Source organism: Pristiophorus japonicus, chromosome 13 (assembly GCF_044704955.1).
Source record: "Pristiophorus japonicus isolate sPriJap1 chromosome 13, sPriJap1.hap1, whole genome shotgun sequence".
In the NCBI taxonomy this organism is placed as follows: Eukaryota; Metazoa; Chordata; class Chondrichthyes; family Pristiophoridae; genus Pristiophorus; species Pristiophorus japonicus.
Window position 1 is genome coordinate 52,289,152 of NC_091989.1, and position 26,976 is coordinate 52,316,127.

Sequence of the window (26,976 nt, forward strand, 5' to 3'; positions counted from 1 at the left end):
CTCATTTAGTGCAGTATCCTTCAGGTAGTAGAAAAGATACTTGCAGCAGTATAGGCCAAATTCAACTCTAATTCTGAGAGGAGCAAACAGTGCGTTGCCCCATGGCACCATCTAGTACTCCTGTTACCTGAACAATTTGAAACAAACCTTTGTGAAAAAATAATAAAGCACCAAAATAGTAGAAAAACTTAGACGGAAACATTAAAAGCAATAACATTCGGTTATTCTGCTCTTAGGGCCATTACCTATTTAGAAGGTCTCATTTTCTTCTCTTTGCCTGTAACATGCACAGGCTATGGCAATAATCAAATAATCTTTCAAAATTATATATATATACAGGTTGAAACTCCCTTATCCGGAACCCTCTGGATCTGGCCTGTTCTGGTAAAGGGATTTTTCCGGATGAGGAAAATTGGATGGTACAGATACTGAGGAAGGGGATATTGGGGCTGCCTGGCTTGGGGCTGGGAGTGCGGCAGAGAGATCCTGGCGGGGGGTGGGGGGAGGCGGTGGATCGCAGGGTCAGGCCAGCGATTGCTGAAGTCGGCAGCAAAGAAGGACTTCAATTTGTTCATGTCGAAGTTCTGCGCATGCGCCACCCGGTGGCCAGGAATGGTTCTGGATGAGGGGTGGTTCCGGATAAGGGAGTTCTGGATAATGGAGTTTCAACCTGTATTAATAACAATATAATACGCATAACCTTGCAAAACTCCAGTCTGCACCCCTAGCACGAAATACGTCCTTTGCTGTTTTACTTAAGTTTTTTAAAGTAAGTAATTAAATTTTTTTAATGCAAGCAACTACTTCAAGTTTGATGCTAATTATATAATACATATCACCTGTGAGCGATGACCATAACCCTACAACATGTGTATTGAGTTCCTTGTAGCTTGGGACAGTTTTCATAAAGTTCTGTTTTTTTTCTTTTACAGTTAACTGTCAATGGAAATGATGTGAGTCTTCCCTACAGTTCAAAGGGATTTAAGATTATTAAACCGGGCGGCAGCACTTATATTTCTATTCCTGATATTCGAACAAGCATTACTGCTTTTCGTAATGCCTTTACGATCAGAGTTCCAGAAAAATACTTCTTTAACAACACCAAAGGCCAATGTGGTATGTGCTCTGCCACTGTATAGTTATGTAAAATTATATATTGTAATGGTAATTTTGCTGATGAAACAAATTTTGTTTGGTACATAACACACTGCATCATTTTTTCTTATTTTAGGATCCTGCTCCCACACCCCAGCCCAATGCACAAGGAAGAATGGGAAAGTCGAGCCTTCTGACTGTTGTCACAAAACTGCATATGATTGGAGAGTTGATGATCCCACTAAACCTTATTGTCAATCAGCTCCTAATAATGTGCCTTGTGCTCCAGTTCCTCCTCCGCCAACATGCAAAACGGAGAAAACAATCTGTGATATCATTCAAGAAAAGTAAGTGAATTCATTCTGCATATTTAATTTCCTTCAAAGTAAATAATTGAAAGACGATGTACACATCCATCTGTATTTACTCTATCTATACTTATCTCTTTCTATCTGTGGTGTCAGCCAAGGCTCAGTGGGTAGCACTCTCACCTCTGAGTCAGAGATTTGAGCACAAGATCTAGGCTGACATTCCAGTGCAGTACTGAGCGAGCGCTGCCGTCTTTCAGATAAGACGTATCGCTGATTTTCAACGCTCCAACATTGGCGGCCGTGCTGTCATCTGCCTAGGCCCTAAGCTCTAGAATTCCCTCCCGAAACCTCTCCACCTTTCTACCTCTCCCTCTTCCTTTAAGATGCTCCGTAAAACCAACCTCTTTGACCAGACTTTTGGTCATCTGCCCTAGTTTCTTCTCATGTGGCTCGGTGTCAAACTTTGTTTGATAAGGTTCTTGTGAAGCATCTTGGGATGTTTTAATATGTTAAAGACGCTATATAAATGCAGGTTGTTGTTGTTTTACTCGGCTTGACACAGTCATTGGGCACATTGCCTATGCGATTTGGGGGCCTAACACCTGTTTCAGGCCCCTTATCCAAATTGGGTCGCGACTGACCGCAGCATGCGCCGTGAATGCTGCAATCAGTTTTCACAGAAGCATGGCAGCCAAAACAACGGTCCTTAGAAGGGAAAATTGGAGGCTGTCACCAAAAGGGTAAGCACAAAGGCTTATACTTAGCTGGTGCCAGGAGGAGCAGGTGTGCTGCTTCGCATTTAAACTGCGGGCCATCGCTGGCATATGTTCGATCCTCTCCTGGTTATCTCTCACCCCCTCTCCCAAACTTACCTACTGCTCTTGGCTGGCATCCCAACCATCAATCTCGCACCTCCCTCCACCCCACAATCAGCAAGCTGCCACTAGGGTCATGATTGGTGTCCGCAGCTCGTCGGTAATATACAAATGGGACAGTTGGACCAATTTCCCTCTGTCCTCTTCAGGCGGTGTAACGGTCGCTGCACCCGAAACCCGTCTGGTGTCGAGCTCGATCCAATTTTTGGGGCTAAGGTTTCAAAAATAAGCCAGAAAGACAGCTGTAAAATAGGTGTGACGTTAAATAATGCGTGAATGGTCAGGGGACAGTAAAAAAAATGTTTTTGTTTGGCTTATAAATAGCAATTTAAATCTGGGCTAAATCTGAAAAGATATTTAAATGAAATACATCTAGGTTGGGGCAAGCTCTGGAACAGTAACCTAAAAACGTCTAATAGGCAACTTATTTTCACAAGTATTAAACACTTTATAGAACTTAATAGAAAATGTTGTGAATTCTTAAGTCTCTATATTTTATTGATTGAAATATCAAATGATAATATGATAAATCACTTCAACTGAATTTTAAACACTTTGTGTAACATAACCAAGTTTGCTGACGATACAAAGATGGGAGGAAAAGCAATGTGTGAGGAGGACACAAACAATCAGCAAAAGGATTTAGACATTCTCAGAGAATGGGCAAAAATTTGGCAGATGGAGTATAATGTTGGAAAGTCTGAGGTCATGCACTTTGGCAGAAAAAAATCAAAGAACAAGTTATTATTTAAATGGAGAAAGATTGCAAAGTCCCGCAGTACAGCGAGACCTGGGAGTACTTGTGCATGAAACACAAAAGGTTAGTATGCAGGTACAGCAAGTGATCAGGAAGGCCAATGATATCTTGGCCTTTATTGCAAAGGGGATGGAGTATAAAAGCAGGGAAGTCTTACTACAGCTATACAAGGTATTGGTGAGGCCACACCTGGAATACTGCTTGCAGTTTTGGTTTCCATATTTACGAAAGGATATACTTGCTTTGGAGGCAGTTCAGAGAAGGTTCACTAGGTTGATTCCAGGGATGAGGTGGTTGACTTGTGAGGAAAGGTTGAGTAGGTTGGGCCTCTATTCATTGGAATTCAGAAGAATGAGAGGTGATCTTATCGAAACGTATAAGATTATGAGGGGGCTTGACAAGATGGATGCAGAGAGGATGTTTCCACTGATGGGAGAGACTAGAACTAGAGGGCATGATCTTAGAATAAGGGGCCGCCCATTTAAAACAGAGATGAGGAGAAATTTCTTCTCTCACAGAGCTGTAAATTTGGGGAATTCGCTGCCTCAGAGAGCTGTGGAAGCTGGGACATTGAATAAATTTAAGACAGAAATAGACAGTTTCTTAAATGATAAGGGGATAAGGGGTTATGGAGAGTGGGTGGGAAAGTGGAACTGAGTCCATGATCAGATCAGCCATGATCTTATTGAATGGCGGAGCAGGCTCGAGGGGCCGTATGGCCTACTCCTGTTCCTATTTCTTATGTTCTTATGTTCTTGTGTTCCACATTATTCAGGCCATTTGAACAATGCAGAAGGAAGATTAACCTTGACAAATATATCAAGATTTGTACATTTGACCATTGTGCACTGAACGGCACTATTGACTGTAGTAGCCTGGAAGCTGCTGCTTCGGCTTGTGCAAGTAAAGGCGTATGTGTTGACTGGAGGTCTTTCACAAATGGACTGTGCAGTAAGTATTATAAATCTGGATAATGATCGAGTACTTTAGAAAGGAAAAAGAATGACTTCCAGGTATAGGAAATACTCAACAAGATTCAAAACACAAACAATTGCTTCTAACCAAACTGTTTTATAACTGAAATGGTGACACTTCTGTTGTTGTGACTTTGTGCAAATATATGGTGAGGATTTGTCTTGTATTAGATTTCCATACACAATGAAAGGCCTTAATGGGAACAACTCTGTGATAAATAGAATGTCTCCTGTAACTATATGCTCTCTCCTTGAATAACTCCAGATAAAACATTTACATGTTTTTAGAAATGGGGCATTCTAAAATTATGGATTGCTGTCTTTGGTATTCAAATTTACTGCCAGAGTTCTAACCGCTTTTCTGAAGGCATTCTTATGGCCCCATATTTAGGTGCAGAGAAATGTGGAAACACATAGCTCTGGACTGGTCATGGGGAAGTGACAATAATAACAACCTGTGAATTTCTGTCATGCTCAGCAATGCACTTTAGGTAACAGGGTAATATATTTGGCAGTACTGTCGATTAATCATTTGATCCAAATTTTCTTGATTATTTGTATGTAGAATGAAGCTGAAACAGGTTGAATGTCTGCATTGTTACTGGACTGCCCTATGACCAGAGTTGCATTGCACCTGATTTTTGTGCCTAAATAAACCATTTTTGTGATAGACAACTGTATCAAGTGCTTAGTCCAAACACAAGGGTCCTGTGAAATCAAGCTTGAGGTTTGTGGTACCCCCGTTATACAATCACTCAATTGTATGATGCATAGATAAACAACTGAGAATGTGAACTAACTCTCCCATTATTGGACACCAAGTGTTACATTGAAATTTGACACAACTTTCACTATATGTTTACAATTCTGCAGTAACTTAAGTTAATTACTGCACACTGCTATTATGGCAACATTCCTACAGTCCATAATGATCCCAGCCAACTCCTCAGGACCAGTAAACCTAATTGGCATCATTTCAAATTACATCTTTAACAGTGAATGAGTTTAAAAATAATACAGTGTGCTATGATATGTATAGTTGCACTTTTTTTCTGACAATGCTGTCTAACAATAGTAGAAAACATACTTATCTCACAAATCAGATGCCAAAGTTTAACGTCCCTGGTCTGTGTCTATCCAAAGTCTATGTACGTGATTAGTCTTATGAGAGATGAAAATTAAAAAAAAATAGATACTAGCGAAAAATGAAGACTTCTGCCAGATGCTGGACTAATGCCGCTGGCATGTTTTTTTCCTCATAGATGCTTGATACCTTGTGCCTGCTTTTCTATTATATAGTTTGGAGTCTACATTGTCAGGAGACCTGTTCAGTAATGATGCTTAGGATGTGTATACACCATTTATCAGAGACCTGAAATTTATTTCTGAGCTTGGTGCTCTGTCCTAGTATCAAACCCATTTATGGTGGAACTTGCATCTTGCTGGACAAGTTAGGCTATTGCCAATATTACAGTGCTTCATTCGATAATACCATGTTTAAAGCGATATTGTGTCATTATTTGTATCTAATACATTTTTGTTAATACTAAAGGATATCCCTGCGATCAAGGTTTAGTGTACAAGCCGTGTCAGAACAAGGGTGATGATCAATGTGAAAGTCAGTAAGTATGTTAACATAAAATTCAACTCTGGTTGACTGAGCTTGTTCTCACATTGAACAACTTCTCCTTTAACTCCACTCACTTTCTCCAAATTAAAGGTGTTGCTATGGGAACCCACATGGGTCCTAGCTATGCCTGCCTTTTTGTGGGACCCCTACGTGGGTCCCCTCCCCTACTTCTTTTTTCCGGTACATTGATGACTGTATCAGTGCTGTTTTCTGCTCGTGCCCAAAACTTGAAAATTTCATTCACTTTGCATCCAATTTCCACCCTTCCCTCACCTTCACATGGTCCATCTCCGACTCTTCCCTTCCCTTCCTCGACTTCTTGCCATTTCTGGGGATAGATTTTCGACCAGTATCCACTATAAACCCACTGACTCCCACAGCTACCTGGACTACACTTCCTCCCACCCCGCATCCTGTAAGGACTCCATTCCATTCTCCCAGTTTCTCCATCTCCGTTGCATCTGCTCTGATGACACCACCTTTCACACTAGTGCCTCGGACATGTCTTCCTTTTTCCTTTACAGAGGATTCTCCTCCGCCGTGGTTAACATGGCCCTCGACCGTGTCCGTTCTATTTCCCACACCTCTGCTCTCACCCCTTCCCCTCCCTCTCAGAACCATGACAGGGTTCTCCTTGTCCTCACCTTTCACCCCACCAGCCTCCACTTTCAACAGATCATCCTCCGCCATTTCCACCACCTCCAGCGTGATCCCACCACCAATCTTATCTTCCTCTCCCCTCCCCTCTCGCCATTCCAAAGTGACTGCTCCCTCTGCGGCACCCTGGTCCATTCCGCAGTCACCCCCAGCAACCCCTCCCCTTCCCACGGCACTTTCCCGTGCAAGTGCAGGAGATGCAACACCTGCACTTTTATCTCCTCCCTTCCCACTATCCAGGGCCCCAAATACTCCTTCCAGATGAAACAGCGATTTACTTATACTTCTTTCAACTTAGTATACTGTATTCACTGCTCATGATGTGGTCTCCTCTACATTGGGGAGACCAAGCGTAGATTTGGTGATCGCTTTGCTGAACATCTCCGTTCCGTCCGTAAGTGTGACCCTGAGCTTCCGGTTGCCTGTCACTTTAATTCCCCGCTCCACTCCCACTCTGATATCTCCGTCCTCGGACTCTTCCACTTTTCCAATGAAGCTCAATGCAAGCTATAGGTACAGCACCTCATCTTTTGTTTAGGCACTTTACAGCCTCTGGACTCAACATCGAGTTTAACAATTTTAGAGCATAACCTCTGGCCAATTTTGACTCCTCTGCCCACCCCCCATCTTTTTTTTCCTTCTTTCTTCTCTTTTTTTCCTCTTTTACTCTAATGGCGGCTGGTCATTACTCTGCCATTCACAGCCTATCCAATTTAACCATTTTCTAACTTCTGTCATTACCATTTCAATGCGGCCCATCATCCCTTTTATCTCTCTAATCTCTCCTGCCTTCCACCCGTTGACAGACCTTCCATTTTGATCTTTCTTCCCCTCCCCCTTTCAGTGCTTAAGAATGTGCTCTTTTCGAACATTCGGCAGTTCTGACAAAGAGTCATCAACCCGAAATGTTAACTCTGTTTTTCTCTCCAGATGCTGCCTGACCCGCTGAGATTTCCAGCATTCTCTGTTTTTATGTAAAATTCAACTCTGTTGTTTATGTGCCAATTATTTATAATGTGATTAAAAGACCCAAGACGGTTAAAATATAACTCTGAACAAAATAATGTTTAATAAAATCCACGATTCTGATTTGAAAAAGTAAATCAAAGCCGTTGTTTCCTTCCTCAGTGTGGTGATAGCTGGGGACACATTCATCCCCATGCTGGAAGGCTGCTTTTGTCCAGATGGATTGATCTTATCTGAAGACAAATCCAAATGTGTTGCTTCTTGTGCAGGTAGAATATATTCTTTTTATTTTCATATGGACATGATACATCTATTTTAATTAATGGAAAGGCCACTCCACATTGTACATCATAGATGTACTAGCAGTACCATTTGCATGTGACTCCAATAGATTATATAACTCAATAGATTATATAGCAGCTGTCTTGTGAAGACTTCTTGCAGAAATATTTCAATGGTCTCATAATCAAAACAGGGAGTCCTGCTTCTCCTTGCACTGTTGCCAGATATAGAAACATAGAAATTTACAGCGCAGCAGAAGGAGGCCATTTCAGCCCATCGTGTCCGTGCCGGCCGACAAAGAGCCGCACGGCCCTTGGTCAGCAGCCCTGAAGGTTACATATAAAGGCAAAGAGCACCCAGCCCAACCAGTCCGCCTCACACAACTGCAACACTCCTTATACTGAAACATTCTGCAGTCCATCCCAACCGAAGCCATGTGATCTCCTGGGAGAGTCAAAAACCAGATAAAAACCCGGGCCAATTTAGGAAGAAAAAAAAATCTGGGAAAATTCCTCTCCGACCCATCCAGGCGATCGAAACTAGTCCAGGAGATCATCCTGGCCGTATTCGATTTCCTGCAGGACTTACTATTATACCTGCGCCATCCAACAAAAGGTCATCAGCCAATTTCCCAAACAAGCAATGTGCCTTTAAGGCCTGTAGCAGCACACAAATTCTGACCTCCCATTGGACATACCCTCAATCCCAGGCGCCACAAACACCATACATCTGCAAAATGCAAGTGGCTTGAACTTGGAACTATGGCTGGGTTCAGGTCTGTTTGAGTTGGGCACATTCAGCAAGTGTATATGGTTGGCAGGAAGAGGAGAATTGACCTCATCCTTTTTATAATAATGTATAAATTAGAATTTAAACGTGAATATATTTTATAACATGACAGGGGAGATTTTCCTGGGCCTGCGCACCTGGGCACAGCGGCTATCAGAAACTCGGCAGGTCAGAACGCACGCCAATAAAGTAACCCACCCAATATTCATTGTGCCTAGTCAACCAGCGGCCCAGGAAAATCTTTGAGTTGACAACGCTGTAACGTCCAGTACACAAGTCAATGAGTCATGTTGTAACGGTAATTCTGCTGTTCTTACTTGCTCCAGAGGTGGCACAATAAGCTCTCTCAGCCTGTTACAACAAACACAATTAACAGACACATCATTTCTTTCTGATTAATTGAGCAAGGCTCAAGTAGGAGGTTCACTAGGTTAAGAATAAATCAAATTTGTTATGTGCACATTGTAAAGAAAACAAATGTGTATTAATAAACAAATCTTTTGTTTTTTCTGCAGGGTGCCGTGACAATTTAGGACACCCAAGAAAGGTGAGTGTTCAAAAACATTAACACTAGTTTTAATAAGAGATCTGTAAATTAAATTCAGATATTTATTAACTGTCTTTTGAGGGTAATAAGCCAAGATATCTTAGTGATCTAAATGCCCTAATTAAATATGGAATAAACAATTCGTAAATGTTATGGATTCCATTATTCCAAGCACATTAATATGAGACCAACTATGAATCTGCTTTTACTTTCCTGCTTAACCTAAGAATAAGAAGGTAGCATTGACAGCACAATGGATAGCTATGCTTTCCTGTGCTCTTTTCAGTGATTCATTTCTACCTAGAAATCACATCTTAATATTTATTTTATTTTTATTTGCTTAAATAGAAGAGAATGGAATAAGAGAAAATCTCATGAAACGATCCAGAAGTAGCAGCACATCTTATGTACAATAGACTTTAGTTCACTAGTGAGATCCGCCCCTCATGGGAATAATGTTCACACCATTTGTATCTTTTGCACGCTAGAAATGTTTAGCATATTTCCCTCGTGTTGCAGAATGGAGGGATAAATGGAACATGTCCAGCCAGCACTGAGAGCTGACAATATCCCAGGAGCGAGGCTCCAGGTTTGCTGATAATTTCACCCGCTCCATCAGTGGTGTTTGTGGAGCTGTTTAAACCGTTCCTGGTCTTTTCGACTGTAGGTTTCGGTTCTGCTTTATTCTGGGGGCAGACAAAAAGCAGGTAACAGTAGGCCGGTTCTGCTTTATTCTGGGGGCAGACAAAAGGCAGGTAACTACAGGCCAGTTAGTTTAACATCTGTAGTGGGTTAAATGCTTGAAGCTATCATTAAGGAAGAAATAGCAGGACATCTAGATAGGAATAGTGCAATCAAGCAGACGCAACATGGATTCATGAAGGGGAAATCATGTTTAACTAATTTACTGGAATTCTTTGAGGATATAACGAGCATGGTGGATAGAGGTGTACCGATGGATGTAGTGTATTTAGATTTCCAAAAGGCATTCGATAAGGTGCCACACAAAAGGTTACTGCAGAAGATAGAGGTACGCGGAGTCAGAGGAAATGTATTAACATGGATCGAGAATTGGCTGGCTAACAGAAAGCAGAGTCGGGATAAATGGGTCCTTTTCGGATTGGAAATCGGTGGTTAGTGGTGTGCCACAGGGATCGGTGCTGGGACCACAACTGTTTACAATATACATAGATGACCTGGAAAAGGGGACAGAGTGTAGTGTAACAAAATTTGCAGATGACACAAAGATTAGTGGGAAAGCGGGTTTTATAGAGGACACAGAGAGGCTGCAAAGAGATTTAGATCGGTTAAGCGAATGGACTAAGGTTTGGCAGATGGAATACAATGTTGGAAAATGTGAGGTCATCCACCTTGGGGAAAAAAAACAGTAAAAGGGAATATTATTTGAATGGGGAGAAATTACAACATGCTGCGGTGCAGAGGGACCTGGGGGTCCTTGTGCATGAATCCCAAAAAGTTAGTTTGCAGGTGCAGCAGGTAATCAGGAAGGCGAATGGAATGTTGGCCTTCATTGCGAGAGGGATGGAGCACAAAAGCAGGGAGGTCCTATTGCAACTGAAAAGGGTATTGGTGAGGCCGCACCTGGAGTACTGCGTGCAGTTTTGGTCACCTTACTTAAGGAAGGATATACTTGCTTTGGAGGGGCTACAGAGACGATTCACTAGACTGATTCTGGAGATGAGGGGGTTACCTTATGATGATAGATTGAGTAGACTGGGTCTTTATTCGGAGTTCAGAAGGATGAGGGGTGATCTTATAGAAACATTTAAAATAATGAAAGGGATAGACAAGATAGAGGCAGAGAGGTTGTTTCCACTGGTCGGGGAGACTAGAACTAGGGGGCACAGCCTCAAAATACGGGGGAGCCAATTTAAAACCGAGTTGAGAAGGAATTTCTTCTCCCAGAGGGTTGTGAATTTGTGGAATTCTCTGCCCAAGGAAGCAGTTGAGGCTAGCTCATTGAATGTATTCAAGTCACAGATAGATAGATTTTTAACCAATAAGGGAATTAAGAGTTATGGAGAGTGGGCGGGTAAGTGGAGCTGAGTCCACGGCCAGATCAGCCATGATCTTATTGAATGGCGGAGCAGGCTCGAGGGGCTAGATGGCCTACTCCTGTTCCTAATTCTTATGTTCTTATGTTCTTATGTTCAATAAGTGATTTTTACAAAAGATTGAGCAAAATGGTGGTCAGTCTATTGTTTTCTTCTATAAAAAGAGGGAGTACCTTGAACAAAAGTGCTCCCCCGGATATTTTTTCTGTTTAATTTAATGTGAGGCCATAACAATGAGAAAAGTGATAGGAAACAAAAAATACACTTTGTGTACTTCAACCTATTGGTTGCTTTATGAGCCATAAAGAACACACTGTAATCCCTTAAATGATTGGAGTAAAATAGATTATGCTTTACCCAGTTCACTCGAGTCTGGGATTGTTCCAAACCCTCCCACCTAATTTTCTTTCTATAATGACCCTCGGAAGCTGGTCCTGGGCTTTCTGCTCAGGCCCTTCCTCAAATCAGAGGTTCCGATGGGAGCTAGTGGCAGGGTGAGCCAGACCCTCCAGTTAAGTTTGAACCTTCCTTTTCAGGAACCCCAATGAATATTTGGCTCTTGGGGCTTGTCAGCCAACAGCCATAAGGCCCTGAGGTGGACAGCCAGGCCCCTCAGGCCTCCAGCTGCAAGCCTCATTCTGCCCCCAATTCCTAGAACAAAGCCCTGACAGTGGACAGACCTGCACTAGGTATGCGAACAAGTCATGCTAATGGCCCAGCCTTCCAAATCCGAGCACAGGAGAAATGAAGCACCCTTCCAAAATGTTCAGCCTGTCCTGCGCCTGGGCAAGAATGCGGGAATAATATCGGGGCCATAATATTTTTACTTTGTGTCAGGCACGTAATAAATGTATGCAGTAAATTTGCTGTTCTAAACAAAATGGACAAAGTGTTGTTGCATTTATATTGTAGCAGGACCATGGTAACAAAGAAACTTTCTGCACCATTAATAGCACAAAACAGGATCAAGTCGATGGAAAAAATATAAATTAGGCCTGTTTTATTCCTAATGGTAATAAAATACCCAATATATCATTATTTTGTTTGCATGCTTTTATTTATAGGAGGGTGAGACATGGGAGGACGCCGAAGACCCATGTGTCTCATATTTATGTACTCCGTATGGAGTTGTAACCAGCAATAGATCCTGCAGTCAGGATGAATCCTGCCCTGAGGTATGTGATGATCACTGTTTATTACTAGCATATTATGCATCATCACATTTATATACTTTTCCACACCTCTGTGTTACCATGTTCAGATAGTTGAGGGAACCCTTCTGTAATACAGCCATGGCCCCGGTGTTTATAAACCGCCTGAGCATTTTATGTTTTAAACCTAATTATTTTATTCAGCAAATTTAGCAATTGGTGGCAGCAGCTGCCTTGTAACATTCTCAGAATCCCATTAGTGGCCACAGACATGAAAAATAATTTATTTCGAGCTACTTTTTTTTTTAAAGGTCATTATACTAATTAACTTGTGATCATACAGTAGATTCTAATTAAATTTCACATTTTGATTAGAGACTATTGCTGTTCTTTTATTCCTTCAATGCAGTTAATGGAATATTAATTCTAGAGCTGATATCAAATCTGCAGTAAAATGCAATTTATGCCTATCTGTATGTTGAAGCATTAGATATATTTTATACTTAATTTATCTTCTTATAAAGAAGAATGCGTTAACATTGTAAATTACACAATTGTATGGCAATTCTTCAAAAAAAGCTATTTTCATCATATGTGTTTATATTTAAGGAACAACATATCCTGTACTAACTATTAACTATTTTATTATTTTTAGTCGCACAGAATCTATATCGATCGTTGCTGTTTTATATGCAAGATACCAATAGGTACCCATTTAATGTGTTTACATAAACATTAATTGTTCTTTGCTACAGTATTTATTGAAATTTAGTTTTAATACAGACAAGTCAAATTGGAACAGCTAAATGCCTCTGCACAATTGATAAAAGCCTAAGCAAGGGACAAACGTCTGTTTAGAGAGATTATTGCCAAGAATTTCACCCAATCAGCCACCGTAACTTTGGCAAAAAGTTTCCACCAATTTTCCACCAAAGTTATGGCATCCAATTGGGAGAAGCCATGATAAATTCCTGCCGCCTGTTTCTAATAATTATTTTTAAAAGGAAGCTTCCGTTTCTTTCTTCCTGATGCAAATGAATCCCCATTCCCAAAATTTGTTAAAACAGGGCACTCAATTTTTTTCCGCACCCCATCACCTCTGAGAGGTTATCTCCTTTCTGGGGTATGGGCCCATGGACACTGCTCTTCTGGTATCTTACCAAAGTGGCAGTAATTCATATGATGAATCTACGCAGTGCAGTTTAATAGGCTGTAAGAACATAAGAAATAGGAGCAGGAGTAGGCCATTTGGCCTCTCCAGCCTGCTTCGCCATTCAGTAAGATCATGGTTGATCTGATCTTGGCCCCAACTCCATTTTCTTGCCTGTTCCCCATAACCCTTGACTCCCCTATAGTTCAAGAATCTATCTGCCTTAGCCTTGAATATATTCAATGACTTGGCTTCCACAGCTCTCTGGGATAGAGAATTCTAAAGATTCACGACCATCTGAGAAAAGCAATTCCTCCTCATCTCTGTCTTAAATGGGCAACCCATTATTCTGAAACTATGCCCACTAGTTCTAGATTCCCCCACGAGGGGAAACAGCCTCTCTGTATCTAGCCTGTCAAGCCCCCTCACAATCTTATATGTTTCAATAAGATCACCTCTCATTCTTCTAAACTCCAATGAGTATAGGCCCAACCTGCTCAACCTTTCCTCATAAGACAACCCCTTCATCCCAGGAATTAACCAAGTGAACCTTCTCTGAAGTGCCTCCAATGTAAGTATATCCATTCTTAAATAAGGAGACCAAAACTGTACGCAGTAGTCTAGGTGTGGTCTCACCAACAGTTTTATGTTCCATCCCTCTTGCAATAATGGCCAACATTCCATTTGCCTTCCTGATTACTTGCTGTACCCACATGCTAACTTTTTGTGTTTCATGTACGAGGACACCCAGATCCCTCTATACCGCAGCATTCTGTAGACTCTCTCCATTAAAATAATATTTTGCTTTTCTATTCTTCCTACCAAAGTGGATAACCTCACATTTTCCCACATTATACTCCATCTGCCAAATTTTTGCCCAGTACTCATTAAACCTATCTATATCTCTTTGCAGATTCTTTGTGTCCTCCTCACAACTTGCTTTCTCACCTATCTTTGTATCGTTAGCAAATTTGGCTACAGTACACTTGGTCCCTTCATCCAAGTCATTAATATATATTGTAAATAGTTGAGGCCCCAGCACTGATCCCTGTGGCAGCCCACTAGTTACAGTTTGCCAACCGGAAAATGACCTATTTATTCCGACTTTCTGGGCTGGATTTTCAGCTTTGCTCATTTTGGGGCAGTAATGGCAGTGGGGCAGTAAAGTTTGCACCGGTAATAGTTTGCACCTCAGTCAGCAAAATTGGGCAGCTGGGACCTGAGTGTTGCACACCTCTCTTAGGGCGCTAGGCTGGCTGAGCATGCGAATATCCCGAGCTAAACAGCCAGCCTGGGAGCACTCTGAGAGAGGCCTGGGGTGAAAAGAAAACACCAAAATATTCCCAATACATAGCCCACGCCACCACAACATCAATCGCAACAAAAAAAAACAAGCACACTTACCTGAGGTGGCCATTACTTACCTCACAGCAGCTGGTATAGGTAGGACCACCCGTTTTCACAGGTGATCCCAGCAGGGCGCGTTCCTCGGCGCTACGGGTCGGGCGGGACTCAAAAATCTAGCTGGTGTCGCAACCAGGGGTTTTGCACACCGGCTCGCCTCTTCCGGGTGATAATGTTCTGTGTCCCGCTGAGACCGGCCCGAAAACCACAGCGGGGCACTGGAAGCTGGCTGTCTGCCCAGGAGAGCTCACCATCGCCATTGCTGCCCCTCCGGGATGAAAAGGCAGACAGGGCAGACATGACCGAAAAAATCCAGTCCTCTGCTTTCTGTTAGTTAGCCAATCCTCGATCCATGCTAATATATTACCCAACACCAAGAGCTCTTATCTTGTGTAGTTAGCTTTTTTATTGGACAGCATCTGCTTCCAGACACCCACAGGGGGCATAACAGGAGTCAGCTACTTTGTTGGGTCCTTTGGACATCTGCCACTTTCTGTTTAGAACAATGAAAGAATGACAGACTGTAGGATATATTAATGGTGCTAATGGTGTAACTGTTCAATGTATTTTTTGCTGCCCTGTTCGGAATTTGAGTATCATAAAATTGTCCCTGATGGTTGTGGATGCGCCAGACTACTTAGTCCTCCCCTAATTGAGGGTATAGGAAGCTTGCTACCGATACTTTTAATTAACCATGATGTACTTGGACGAGGGATCTGCTTTGCTGCAGTCACTGTGAAATTAGTACTTTCAGAGGCAGTGCCTAGGTTATGTGATGGAACAGACGGTTGCTGACATGATTGCCATCAGCTTACTCTTGTTCTTTTCCATGCAGTCAAATTCCAGAAGACATGGCATCTTGATGCTCAGTGGTCTGTTAGATTAAAACAGTGGGTTTCCGGAAAGCTATAACACCTTTCATAAAGCAGGCCTACTATGGTCTATAACCCCATACGCCTCAGGATGGGCACTCCAAACATTGACCCTACATCCTGTACCATCTGGGCTTTCATCAATTGACATAACTGCTATTCCTTCTTCTCCAGTGCTTAGTGTTTCCTCCTCATGATCACTACGATCTTTTTCTTTAGTATGTGCATCTATATTGCTCGCTACTCAAGTGCAAGTGGTGACAGTAAACCTATGTACTCCTATAATCCTTCAAGTCCTCAGAATAGAAACATAGAAAATAGGAGCAGTAGTAGGCCATTCGGCCCTTTGAGTCTGCACCGCCATTCAATATGATCATGGCTGATCCTCTATCTCAACACCATATTCTCGCTTTTTCCCCATACCCCTTGATGCCTTTTGTTTCTAGAAATCTATCTATCTCCCTCTTAAATATATTCAATGACTTGGCCTCCCCAGCCTTCTGTGGTAGAAAATTCCACAGGTTCACCACCCTCTGAGTGAAAACATTTCTCCTCACCTCGGTCGTAGATTTCCTACCCCGTAACCTGAGACTGTGACCCCTTGTTAACGTAAGAAATAGGAGCAGGAGTAGGCCATACGGTCCCTCGAGCCTGCTCCGCCATTTAATATGATTATGGCTGATCCGATCATGGACTCAGGTCCACTTCCCTGCCAGCTCTCCATAACTTCTTATTCCCTTATCGTTTAAGAAACTGTCTATTTCTGTCTTAAATTTATTCAATGTCCCAGCTTCCACAGTTCTCTGAGGGAGCGAATTCCACAGATCCATAACCCTCTGAGAGAAGAAATTTCTCCTCATTTCAGTTTTAAATGGGCAGCACCTTATTCTAAGATTATGCCCTCTAGTTCTAATCTCCCCTATCAGTGGAAGCATCCTCTTTGCATCCACCCTGTCAAGCCCCCTCATAATCTCATACATTTCGATAAGATCACCTCTCATTCTTCTGAATTCCAATGAGTAGAGGCCCAACCTACTCAACCTTTCCTCATAAGTCAACCCCCTTATCTCCGGAATCAACCTAGTGAACCTTCTCTGAACTTCCTCCAAAACAAGTATATCCTTTCGTAAATATGGAAACCAAAACTGCACGCAGTATTCCCAGGTGTGGCCTCACCAATACCCTGTACAACTGTAGCAAGACTTCCCTGCTTTTATACTCCATCCCCTTTGCAATAAAGGCCAAGATTCCATTCGCCTTCCTGATCATTTGCTGTGCCTGCATACTAATCTTTTGTGTTTCATGCACAAGTACCCCCAGGTCCCACTGTACTGCAGCACTTAGAAATCTTTCTCCATTTCAATAATAACTTGCTCTTTGATTTTTTTCTGCCAAAGTGCTTCCAACATTATACTCTATCTGCCAAATTTTTGCCCACTCACTTAGCCTGTCTATGTCCTTTTGCAAATTTTGTGTGTTCCTCCTCACACATTGCTTTTCCTCCCATCTTTGTATTGTCAGCAAACTTGGCTACGTTACACTCAGTCCCTTCCTCCAAGTCGTTAATATAGATTGTAAATAGTTGGGGTCATAAGAACATAAGAACATAAGAATTAGGAACAGGAGTAGGCCTTCTAGCCCCTCGAGCCTGCTCCGCCATTCAATAAGATCATGGCTGATCTGGTCGTGGACTCAGCTCCACTTACCCGCCCTCTCCCCGTAACCCTTAATTCCCTTATTGGTTAAAAATCTATCTATCTTTGACTTGAAAACATTCAATGAGCTAGCCTCAACTGCTTCCTTGGGCAGAGAATTCCACAGATTCACAACCCTCTGGGAGAAGAAATTCTTTCTCAACTCGGTTTTAAATTGGCTCCTCCGTATTTTGAGGCTGTGCCCCCTAGTTCTAGTCTCCCCTACCAATGGAAACAACCTCTCTGCCTCTATCTTGTCTATCCCTTTCATGATTTTAAATGTTTCTATAAGATCACCCCTCATCCTTCTGAACTCCAAGGAGTAAAAACCCAGTCTACTCAATCTATCATCATAAGGTAACCCCCTCATTTCTGGAATCAGCCTAGTGAAACGTCTCTGTACCCCTTCCAAAGCAGGTATATCCTTCCTTAAGTAAGGTGACTAAAACTGCACACAGTACTCCAGGTGCGGCCTTACCAATACCTTATACAGTTGCAGCAAGACCTCCCTGCTTTTGTACTCCATCCCTCTCGCAATGAAGGCCAACATTCCATTTGCCTTCCTGATTACCTGCTGCACCTGCAAACTAACCTTTTGGGATTCATGCACAAGGACCCCCAGGTCCCTCTGCACCACAGCATGTTGTAATTTCTCCCCATTCAAATAATATTCCCTTTTACTGTTTTTTTTCTCAAGGTGGATAACCTCACACTTTCCGACATTGTATTCCATCTGCCAAACATTAGCCCATTCGCTTAACCTATCCAAATCTCCTTGCAGCCTCTCTGAGTCCTCTACACAACCCGCTTTCCCACTAATCTTAGTGTCATCTGCAAATTTTGTTGCACTACACTCTGTCCCCTCTTCCAGGTCATCTATGTATATTGTAAACAGTTGTGGTCCCAGCACTGATCCCTGTGGCACCCCACTCGTTACTGATTGCCAACCCGAGAATGAACCATTTATTCCGACTCTCTGCTTTCTGTTCGCCAGCCAATTCTCTATCCATGCTAATATATTTCCTCTGACTCCGCGTACCTTTATCTTCTGCAGTAACCTTTTCTGTGGCACCTTGTCAAATGCCTTCTGCAAGGCCAAATACACCACATCCACTGGTTCCCCTTTATCCACCCTGTTCATTACATCCTCAAAGAATTCTAGCAAATTTGTCAAACATGACTTCCCCTTCATAAATCCATGCTGACTCTGCCTGACCGAATTTTGCTTTTCCAAATGTCCTGCTGCTGCTTCTTTAATAATGGACTCCAATGGATTGCAAAGTGCTGCAGTACAGCGGGACCTGGGGGTACTTGTGCATGAAACATAAAAGATTAGTGTGCAGGTATAGCAAGTGATCAGGAAGGCCAGTGGAATCTTGGCCTTTATTGCAAAGTGGATGGAGTATAAAAGCAGGGAAATTTTGCTACAGTTGTGCAGGGTATTGGTGAGGCCATTGTTCTAGACTTGCCAGCCAGGGGAAACATCTTCTCCGCATCCAATCTATCCAACCCAGTCAGAATTTTATATGTTTCAATGAGATCCCCTCTCATTCTTCTAAACTCAAGTGAATAGAGAGCTAGTCGACCCAATCTCTCCTCATATGACAGTCCTGCCATCCCAGGAATCAGTCTGGCGAACCTTCGCTGCACTCCCTCTATGGCAAGTATATTCTTTCTTAGGTAAGGAGACCAAAACTGCACACACTATTCCAGATGTGGTCTCACCAAGGTCCTGTATAACTGTAGTAAGACATCCTTGCTCCTGTACTCAAATCCTCTTGCAATGAAAGCCAACATACCATTTGCCTTCCTAACTGCTTACTGCACTTGCATGTTTGTCTGCAGACATCAAAGTATCATAGCTGGGTAAGCACTTCATTCCATTATCAACCTGAACCTGACAGCTCCTCCCCATCTCCTACAGACTCCCTGGTATTGCAGAGCTTCCTGTTCATGTCCACTCCAAGGCATGGCGCTTGCCATTCCTCCACCCATAGTAGTCCTTTACCTCTGAGTGTTTACTTTGCAAAGGGGAAACATGCGCACAAAGATTTAGACATGCTACAAGCTAATTTGCAATATCATTCACCAAGGTGTCTGCAAACATTCCCTTGTGAACATGCTATCAGGTGCAAGCCATGCAGCAATCTCTTTACTTCGCACCCATACATTGCATGAGATGTGATATAAGACAGTGGAATGGTAGGAGAGGAAATGCACCTACGAGGAGGGTGGTGTGGGTTTCTTGTGCCTATTAAGGGTGTCATTCATTTCTTCTCTCACACTATATGGTTCTGGGTGGTATGGAGTTGAGTCAAGCTTCCAGCAGTATCACAGTACCTGGATGGATACTTATGCTTTCACTTACCTGGCTGTTTCAGCTGTATAAACAAGTTAACTGCTATCCCCAATTTCCATCCATCCCAGTGACAGACACCCAGTGGGGATTACCGCTCCAATCTTGCCCTGCATAAATTATTAGCCCTCCACAAGGAAAACATGGTCCAAACGTGGAATCACAAGTAGGCGGAAGTCTTGCTCCGCTATCTCAGGATAATCTCCAAAAACAAGCATTAAATAAGTTCTCCGTTCTGGAGAAAAAACATCTTGGGGCCAAAATTGCCCCTCCTGATGAGGCCTCTGGTGTGGACTCTCCATGGAGGGGTCGCCATTTTAGAAATTGCCCTACCTCAGGGCGGAGCGGTGTCCGGGACCACTCCGCCCGTTTTCCCACCACGGCGTGCACGCACCGGCCCCTTACTGTCTGGCGGAGACCCCCTGGCGAAATTGCCCTTGCGAAATTGCTCCTTACCGAAATTGCCCCGCGGGAGAGGCCCCACTGCTGGCCGGTGCCCCCGACAGTTTTAGCTGTCGGTGCACTCTGTGTGAAATGGCGGCACGGCGGCCCTTAAAGGGGAAGGTGCAATGCGGTGGCCGCCATGTTATTTTTTTTGTCAGTCGACTGCCAGGTCGGCCCGACAATTATGCCCCTGGGTTCGGCCAGGCAGACTGGCACCCCCTCTTGGGTGCCAGGCCGCTGGCCCAGCTGAAACCGTCCCTGGTGGCTCAATGGACCTAACTAAAATGTCAGCAGAGTTCACAGCGGTCCTCCCCTTTAACTGAAGGAGAGAGACGCTGTGATGTGCAAGCGCAATGACATCATCAGCGCGGCGCTGATGATTGACAGCTGCGGACACTCAGTTCCACCCCGTTATTGACGGCCACTGTGCTCCACTCCCACTCCGCCCCCATAATGATCCACTTCCGCCCCGCTGGGAAAAAAACCCCGAGGAGCTGAATTTTGCCCATTAGGCCGCCACAGCCATTGCAGCGGCCAGAAAACGTCAAAAAGGGTAGGTGCACCCCGTTTCTGGCGAAGGGAAATTTCTACTCTAAGTGTCATAGATACAAGTTATGGCAAAAAAAAATCTTCTGAAGCTAACCAAACACATGAATGATTATCTTGAAAGGGTTTTTATGATTGACAAGCATTCAGCCAAATAAAAGGACCCCTGCAACTCTGCCACTCTTTGGGCCTTTTAAGTACAAAAAAATTAAATGATCCATGACTCCTGCGACAAATTTACTGTCTTACTGCATGTCATGGCATTAGATATCATGCACCTGTATATAGTCTTAACTTTCAGAATAAACTGCTTCCTAGTATTATGCAGGTAGACTCAGTTGAGGCATGTGAAAAAGAAATAGGTTACTAATTCAATAGGAAATAAAAGAATGCAAATTTGGCATGGTAGGCTAAATAATCTTCTTTACTTCTAACTTGTTTGTAATTTATTTTTCCCTACCTTAGGCAACTGCAAGATTAGTACATTCAATGAAACAGTCAGGAAGGGAAATTGTGAAGCAACTTTTGAAATGAGACAATGTTCAGGATTATGTTCATCGGCAACTCGGTAAGTCGGGTTCTTGCATCTTAAGCACATGGACTATAAGTAGCATAACGCTTTATAAAGCTGTATTTTACATCTGCATTCTGAATTCAAATCCAACTTGGACTGATGGAATTAAACTTTTTTCCATCAGTAAGAGTTAAAATGTACCCCATGGTGTCTATTCCCTCTATGTTCATCTGCTTTTCTTCCTGGTAAAGCCAAACTTGCATATCTGTTGTTACATCTGACTTTCTGTTTCCTTGTTCTCGTAGTCATTTAAATTGCTACATGACAGGTGAACACTTTGAGGGGAATTTGATCTCCCTCCACTCAGCGGAAACACGGCAGGAGGGCTGTTAAAATGGAATGGGCGATATAGCCACTCCATTTCCGATTTTAATGTGTCTGATTTTTCAGGTGTATGAGGCGCCTGCCTGAGTCAAGTGGGAGCCCCATACATGTATGCAAATCGGGTGCTATTACGTCAAAAAGACCCCGACACTATCTTCACCCGGATGAGAATAGGGCGCCACCTCAGCGGCTGCTCTGGCAGTTATAACTGTAATGTATGTACATAAGGTCTGCCCACCAACAGGGGGCACTACCGTCGGAGGTCCTAGGGTCATAGGTACATTTGTGTTGGGCCCAGTATATAACTGGAACTTCACCTTTGTCTCTTCACTTCTGGAAGCCATTAAAGCCTGACCAGGTTACACCTAGTCACTGGCTCACAGTACGGAGTTCATTGTATCATTTCATACACTACAATAACTAGGTCTAAAAACCAAAGCGGGATCTCCAGGTAAGTTTAAAACTTACCTTTGTGAGGCCAAGATGATCAGGAGTGCTTGTCTGGGCCTCACAATGAAAGTGTAGTCGGGCTCCTCTATCTCACCCCCCACCCCCTTTGTGATCTGGAGTAGGGCTCCTCTGTCTCAGCCAACACCTCCCCCACCTCTTTGTGATCTGCAGACCACCTTGGAACCCCACCATGCAACAATCTCTACACTTAGCTTGGGCTTGGCAGTGGGCCTATAGTTCACCCAACTTTCCACTGCTTCCCGCCGAATTCTCTCCTGCTTTGGGCATAAAATCAGCCGGCGACGCGTCAATGAAGCCCGGCTGTTAAAATTGTCCGGGCCTGACGTTATCGCACTCAGACACGCCTGGTGCTCACTTGGCCACTTTCCCGCCTGGAAGTTAAAATTCCACCTTTAACTTCTGCCTCCATCAATAAACTTTTAAAACTTCCAACTTTTACTCTAACACCATTTTAGTGCTTAGAAGACCTGTTCCTCTATTTAACCTTCTGAAACCTTATCCAGATTTTTCTGAGCCTTTGTGAGCTCCAGTAAATTTCTTTTTCCCAAAAAGCCATTTGACTGGGTGTCTAAAGCACAATTCTTCCAAAATTTACAATTTTACAAAGGCTCCTTTTGCTGCCTATTCCAATGCCTGACCAATTGAAGTGACTCATTATATTCCAAGGATTCATTTTTGCTGTTAATTCCCTTAGAAAGACATATAGCTTTTATAATGAGAAAAATGTAATTACTTCTTGTTAGTTGGTAAACTTTTATTTTCTTCAGCCTTAAATAATGGGAACAAGACGGCACAGGAAATGGTTTGCTCTCCTTTAGGTTATCTTAGCTACTTCTTATCTTGGTCAGAGATGACTCCCTCCACTCTGTGGAAATTGGGAGTTAACAGAATTAAAATGGAGGTGGTGGACTTACTGTACTGTTCGTGCTCCACTGCCATTTTCTCTAGGGCTTTCTGCAGGGCGGCCATGCTAGGGCCGCCATCTTTGAGCCAACACGAGAGTCAGACGACAAAAAAAGATGGCGGCTCGGGGCGCTGGCGCCCTCCCCTTTAATCACCGCCCCAAGAGCAGATGATGGCCAACTTCACATCATCGCCGATTGCGCGGCGGTGTGAGGTGCTAACCATGAGGCGCGCACTGCCACAGCAGCACCTCCACAAACTCCTGGGCAACTTCCCGGGAGTTGGTAACACCCGCACCCCCCCCACCCTCCCCTGGGTGAAAACTATCTTGCACCCTGTTAGTGTCCCTGAAAGCACTAATGGAGCTATAAAATAGGGAAATTTTGCCCTCAGGATGACTAAACATTGTAGTGATAAGTTATTGGCCCATAAATTGAGGTTAGAGGCTTCCCACAGGCGGGTGCCTCTGACCGTAAAATATTTTATGAAAGTACCTGGTGGTCCCGGAGGAATGTGGGATTCCGTTGGGGAGGCCTTCTCTTCCCATGCTACGAAGCGCGTTCCCGTCCTCCAGGTTCCCACCCACAACCAATCAGGTACAGTATTCCACAGTTTAAAAACACACTAAACACCATAACAAAAAATAAAAAGCACACCTCACATAATTAAAATTAATTGAAATTAAAGTTAATAAATGCTTTAGAAAAAATACATATTTTTCTGATTTTGTTTTAAGTTTTGTAATTAGGGTTAAAAATAAACTTACCTTAGTGGGCAGGGTTTTTAACAATTAAATGTGTTTTTTTCATTTAATTTTATATTTTTGCATATTTTAAAACACTTACACCTGTAAAAGTAGGCTATGCGCCTGCTTTTGTCAGGCGCAAGACTTTTGAGGACATTTGCTGAGCCCATCATCATCATCATCGTCGGCAGTTCCTCGGAATCGAGAAAGACTTGCTTCCACTCCTAAAGTGAGTCCTTTGGTGGCTGAACAGTCCAATACAAGAGTCACAGACCCTGTCACAGGTGGGACAGACATTCGTCGGAGGAAAGGGGGGGCTGGGACTGATTTGCCGCATGCTCCTTCCACTGCCTGCGCCTGACCTCTTCACGCTTGTGGCATTGCGATTCGAAGAGCTCAATGCCCTCCCGGATGCACTTTCTCCACCTAGGGCGGTCTTCGGCCAGTGGATCTGTCGAGCTCCAGCTAGCATTGTGCGCTAAAAACCGGCTTTTGCGCTGCCTTCCCAGGTCCATAGACACTCAGTATGGACTCGGGGAGGCCGGGATTTCCAGGCCAATTAAATTTGTCCTGCATCTTATGCAATGATTATTGTTCTAGATATGACTTCCAAAGAAATCACATGGACCATGATTGCCATTGCTGCCATGAACACGAGACTGAAAAGATGTCAGTGAAACTACATTGTAAAAATGGAAGTACCAAGAAAGCCAAGTATATCGCCATCAAGACTTGCATGTGCAAAAATTGTGAAAAAGGCAAGTCCAACTAAGCGAAAGATCACAATTTCAACAACTTATCTGAAAAGCTTTCAAATATAAAATGTAAATGAAATTTGGGAAATTATTCTCATGATGTCTTTACCAATTGATTACTTTCAATCAATTGTCACAAAAATTACTTTTTTTTAAAAGCTGAAAATCATATTTCTGACAAAGGCTACTGTTTTGTGGTGGGAGGTGATGGAATATTTACAGCTCTTGTACTGTATCTGTTAAACACTTTTTATATGATCAATAAACATGAATCAATAAGCATATCTATTGAATTCTCCTGTTCAAATACTTACAAATTGAATATTTCAGATTTCTAGTAGACATCAGGTACCAAGCTCAAACAATTGCATGGATAACAATTCTTAATTTGTTTCGCAATTTACAAAGAAACATACAGGATGGAATTTTTAGGGGGTCAGCGGGCGGAATTGTTGGCTAGTTGGGTGGTAAAGTGTTTTTTTTGATCGCGGGTCGGGACCCCACTGTCAACCTGCCGCAATGTCCCTTTCGTAATGTCGGGTCTGTCGGCGCTGAACAAACCCGACTAGCAGCGGCGGGAGACCCAATTAATCTCATTAATGTCTCAACAGATGATTAACAGGCTTTTTTAGCTTATCTTTTCACTTTAATTTCATGGCTACAGAAACATGCTGTTTGGGGACCACGTTTGTCAACCTGAGGCGGGAGTTCAGTGGCCATTGCTCCAGCTGATTACTTGACAGCTTCAAATGTACAGTAAAAGCTCCCACCTGACAGATTGCCACTTTCCTTAGCCACATGCTGTACCTCAGTCCATTTCCAGCACAGATTCTGCAGGCTTTCCACTCTCCATCGAGTATCCACCTCATTAGAAGAACTCTCTCTCCATTGACAGAATGCTTCTGTTATCTCTGCTTCACCTGCCATAGAACTCTCTCACCATTGACAGAATGCTTCTGCCATCTATTCCATCAATATGGGGGCCCTTTATACGTCTCAACTTGGTCCTCAGAATCCCATCATGATCATCCTCAACACCTAGCACACCAACAACATCACCAACCTTCTCCACAATCACCTGATGCTGCACAGGACACAGAGCATCAGCACCCAGCCACATTGCTGCCCAGGGAGCCAAGGAAGGTCTCACCATGGCCACATTTACTTCACTTGATGCTGTACATCCTGGCTGCCACATAATGCGCCGCTCCCACACCAACACCATAAAGCATCCCTACAATGTCCAAGCCATTCCTTTCACACTTAACACCATTGCAGGGGGTACCGCTATGTCTCACCATTCACTGCAACTCACTAAGCCACTTCCAAAGGTGCTCACAAATCTGTCCAAAAATTCAAAGTGTTGAAAATAAAAGTTTCAGTGTTTGACCGCACATTAACAGAAACTTTACTCAGAGAGTTGCGAGCATGTGGAATTCTCTACTGCAGAAAGTTGTTGAGGCCAGTTCGTTAGATATATTCAAAAGGGAGTTAGGTGTAGCCCTTACGGCTAAAGGGATCAAGGGGTGTGGAGAGAAAGCAGGAATGGGGTACTGAAGTGCATGATCAGCCATGATCATATTGAATGCTGTGCAGGCTCGAAGGGCCGAATGGCCTACTCCTGCACCTATTTTCTATGTTTCTATGTTTCTATGAACATTGCATTAAACACCCAAGTGCCTACTCTTGTGTGTTGTTAGTTGGTAGGATTGCACTAGGATGAGGGTGAGTGTGAGGTGTGGCTAGTGAGATGGAGAAGTGATAAGTGATAGAGAGAGAGGGATGAGTAGAGGTGCAAGGTAAGTTGGTGTGAGTAATGATGTTAGGAGTAGGGTAGGGAAGGCAGAGTGATGGGGATGTGATGAGAGACACAGCAGGTTGAAGGTGAGTGTGGCTTTGTACTAATGTTTTGTGAGCTACTGAGATCAGTGAAAGGTTTGCGCGATTGCACACAGGTCCTCCTGAACACATTCCTGCTTGTGTCCTCCTCTGCAATGTGCAACCAGACTGTGTTGGTCCCCTGGGGAAGACTCTTCCGCCCATCGAAAGGGAAGAGGACCACTCTGCATGCCCTGACTCCCTTCATAAGCTTCTGGAGGGTGTCATGGGAGAACCTGGGTGCAGCCCTGCGCCTCTGTGCAGGCATTACTAGTGTTTGCAGCACTTCAGTGCTCAACTGAATCTACATCTTTTCTTTACCAACTTTCACATATGCATCATGTCGCAGAACTTGGGGAACAATGATCGGGAGCAGGAATCTTGGACGATTTTTCCCTTCCTAACTCAGAGATGCTGAAGCCAAATTTGCAATTGATAACACAGTGGAAAATCTGGCTACGATGTTCCCTACCTCAGCGGGTCCAAGGTGGGCAATGTCGGTGGTGGGTCACGGCCCTGCTGCTGGTTGCATCCCGCTCAGTGAAATTGCTTTCCATTGATAGGCTTGTTAAGCCCACCCATTTCCTGGGCCAATTAATAGAAGTGGGTCTGGTGACGTCATTTCATGAGGCGTCATCAGCCAGTTTTTCTTAAAGGGACCATGGCCAACTTTATTTTGACATTTGTGCTGTCCATGGCCAACTTTATTTTGACATTTGTGCTATCACTCGCTCAGCTGTGACAACTGCTG

The 26,976-nt window shown here is 43.4% G+C and overlaps 1 protein-coding gene across 14 annotated transcripts in view; it reads left to right on the plus strand.

The window, feature by feature from the left end:
* LOC139278563 (mucin-2-like) overlaps positions 1-24,635 on the plus strand; it is a 188,963-nt gene extending 164,328 nt beyond the window's left edge. For all 14 annotated transcript variants that reach the window (XM_070897470.1, XM_070897479.1, XM_070897474.1 and 11 more), the window contains 10 exons: positions 933-1,116; positions 1,232-1,442; positions 3,814-3,989; positions 5,565-5,634; positions 7,428-7,534; positions 8,852-8,883; positions 12,023-12,133; positions 12,765-12,816; positions 21,041-21,143; positions 24,193-24,635. In XM_070897470.1, coding sequence (XP_070753571.1) covers positions 933-1,116; positions 1,232-1,442; positions 3,814-3,989; positions 5,565-5,634; positions 7,428-7,534; positions 8,852-8,883; positions 12,023-12,133; positions 12,765-12,816; positions 21,041-21,143; positions 24,193-24,364 — 1,218 coding nt within the window. In that variant the 3' untranslated portion in view covers positions 24,365-24,635. The remainder of the gene's footprint in view (positions 1-932; positions 1,117-1,231; positions 1,443-3,813; positions 3,990-5,564; positions 5,635-7,427; positions 7,535-8,851; positions 8,884-12,022; positions 12,134-12,764; positions 12,817-21,040; positions 21,144-24,192) is intronic.
* The last annotated feature ends 2,341 nt before the right edge of the window (positions 24,636-26,976 follow it).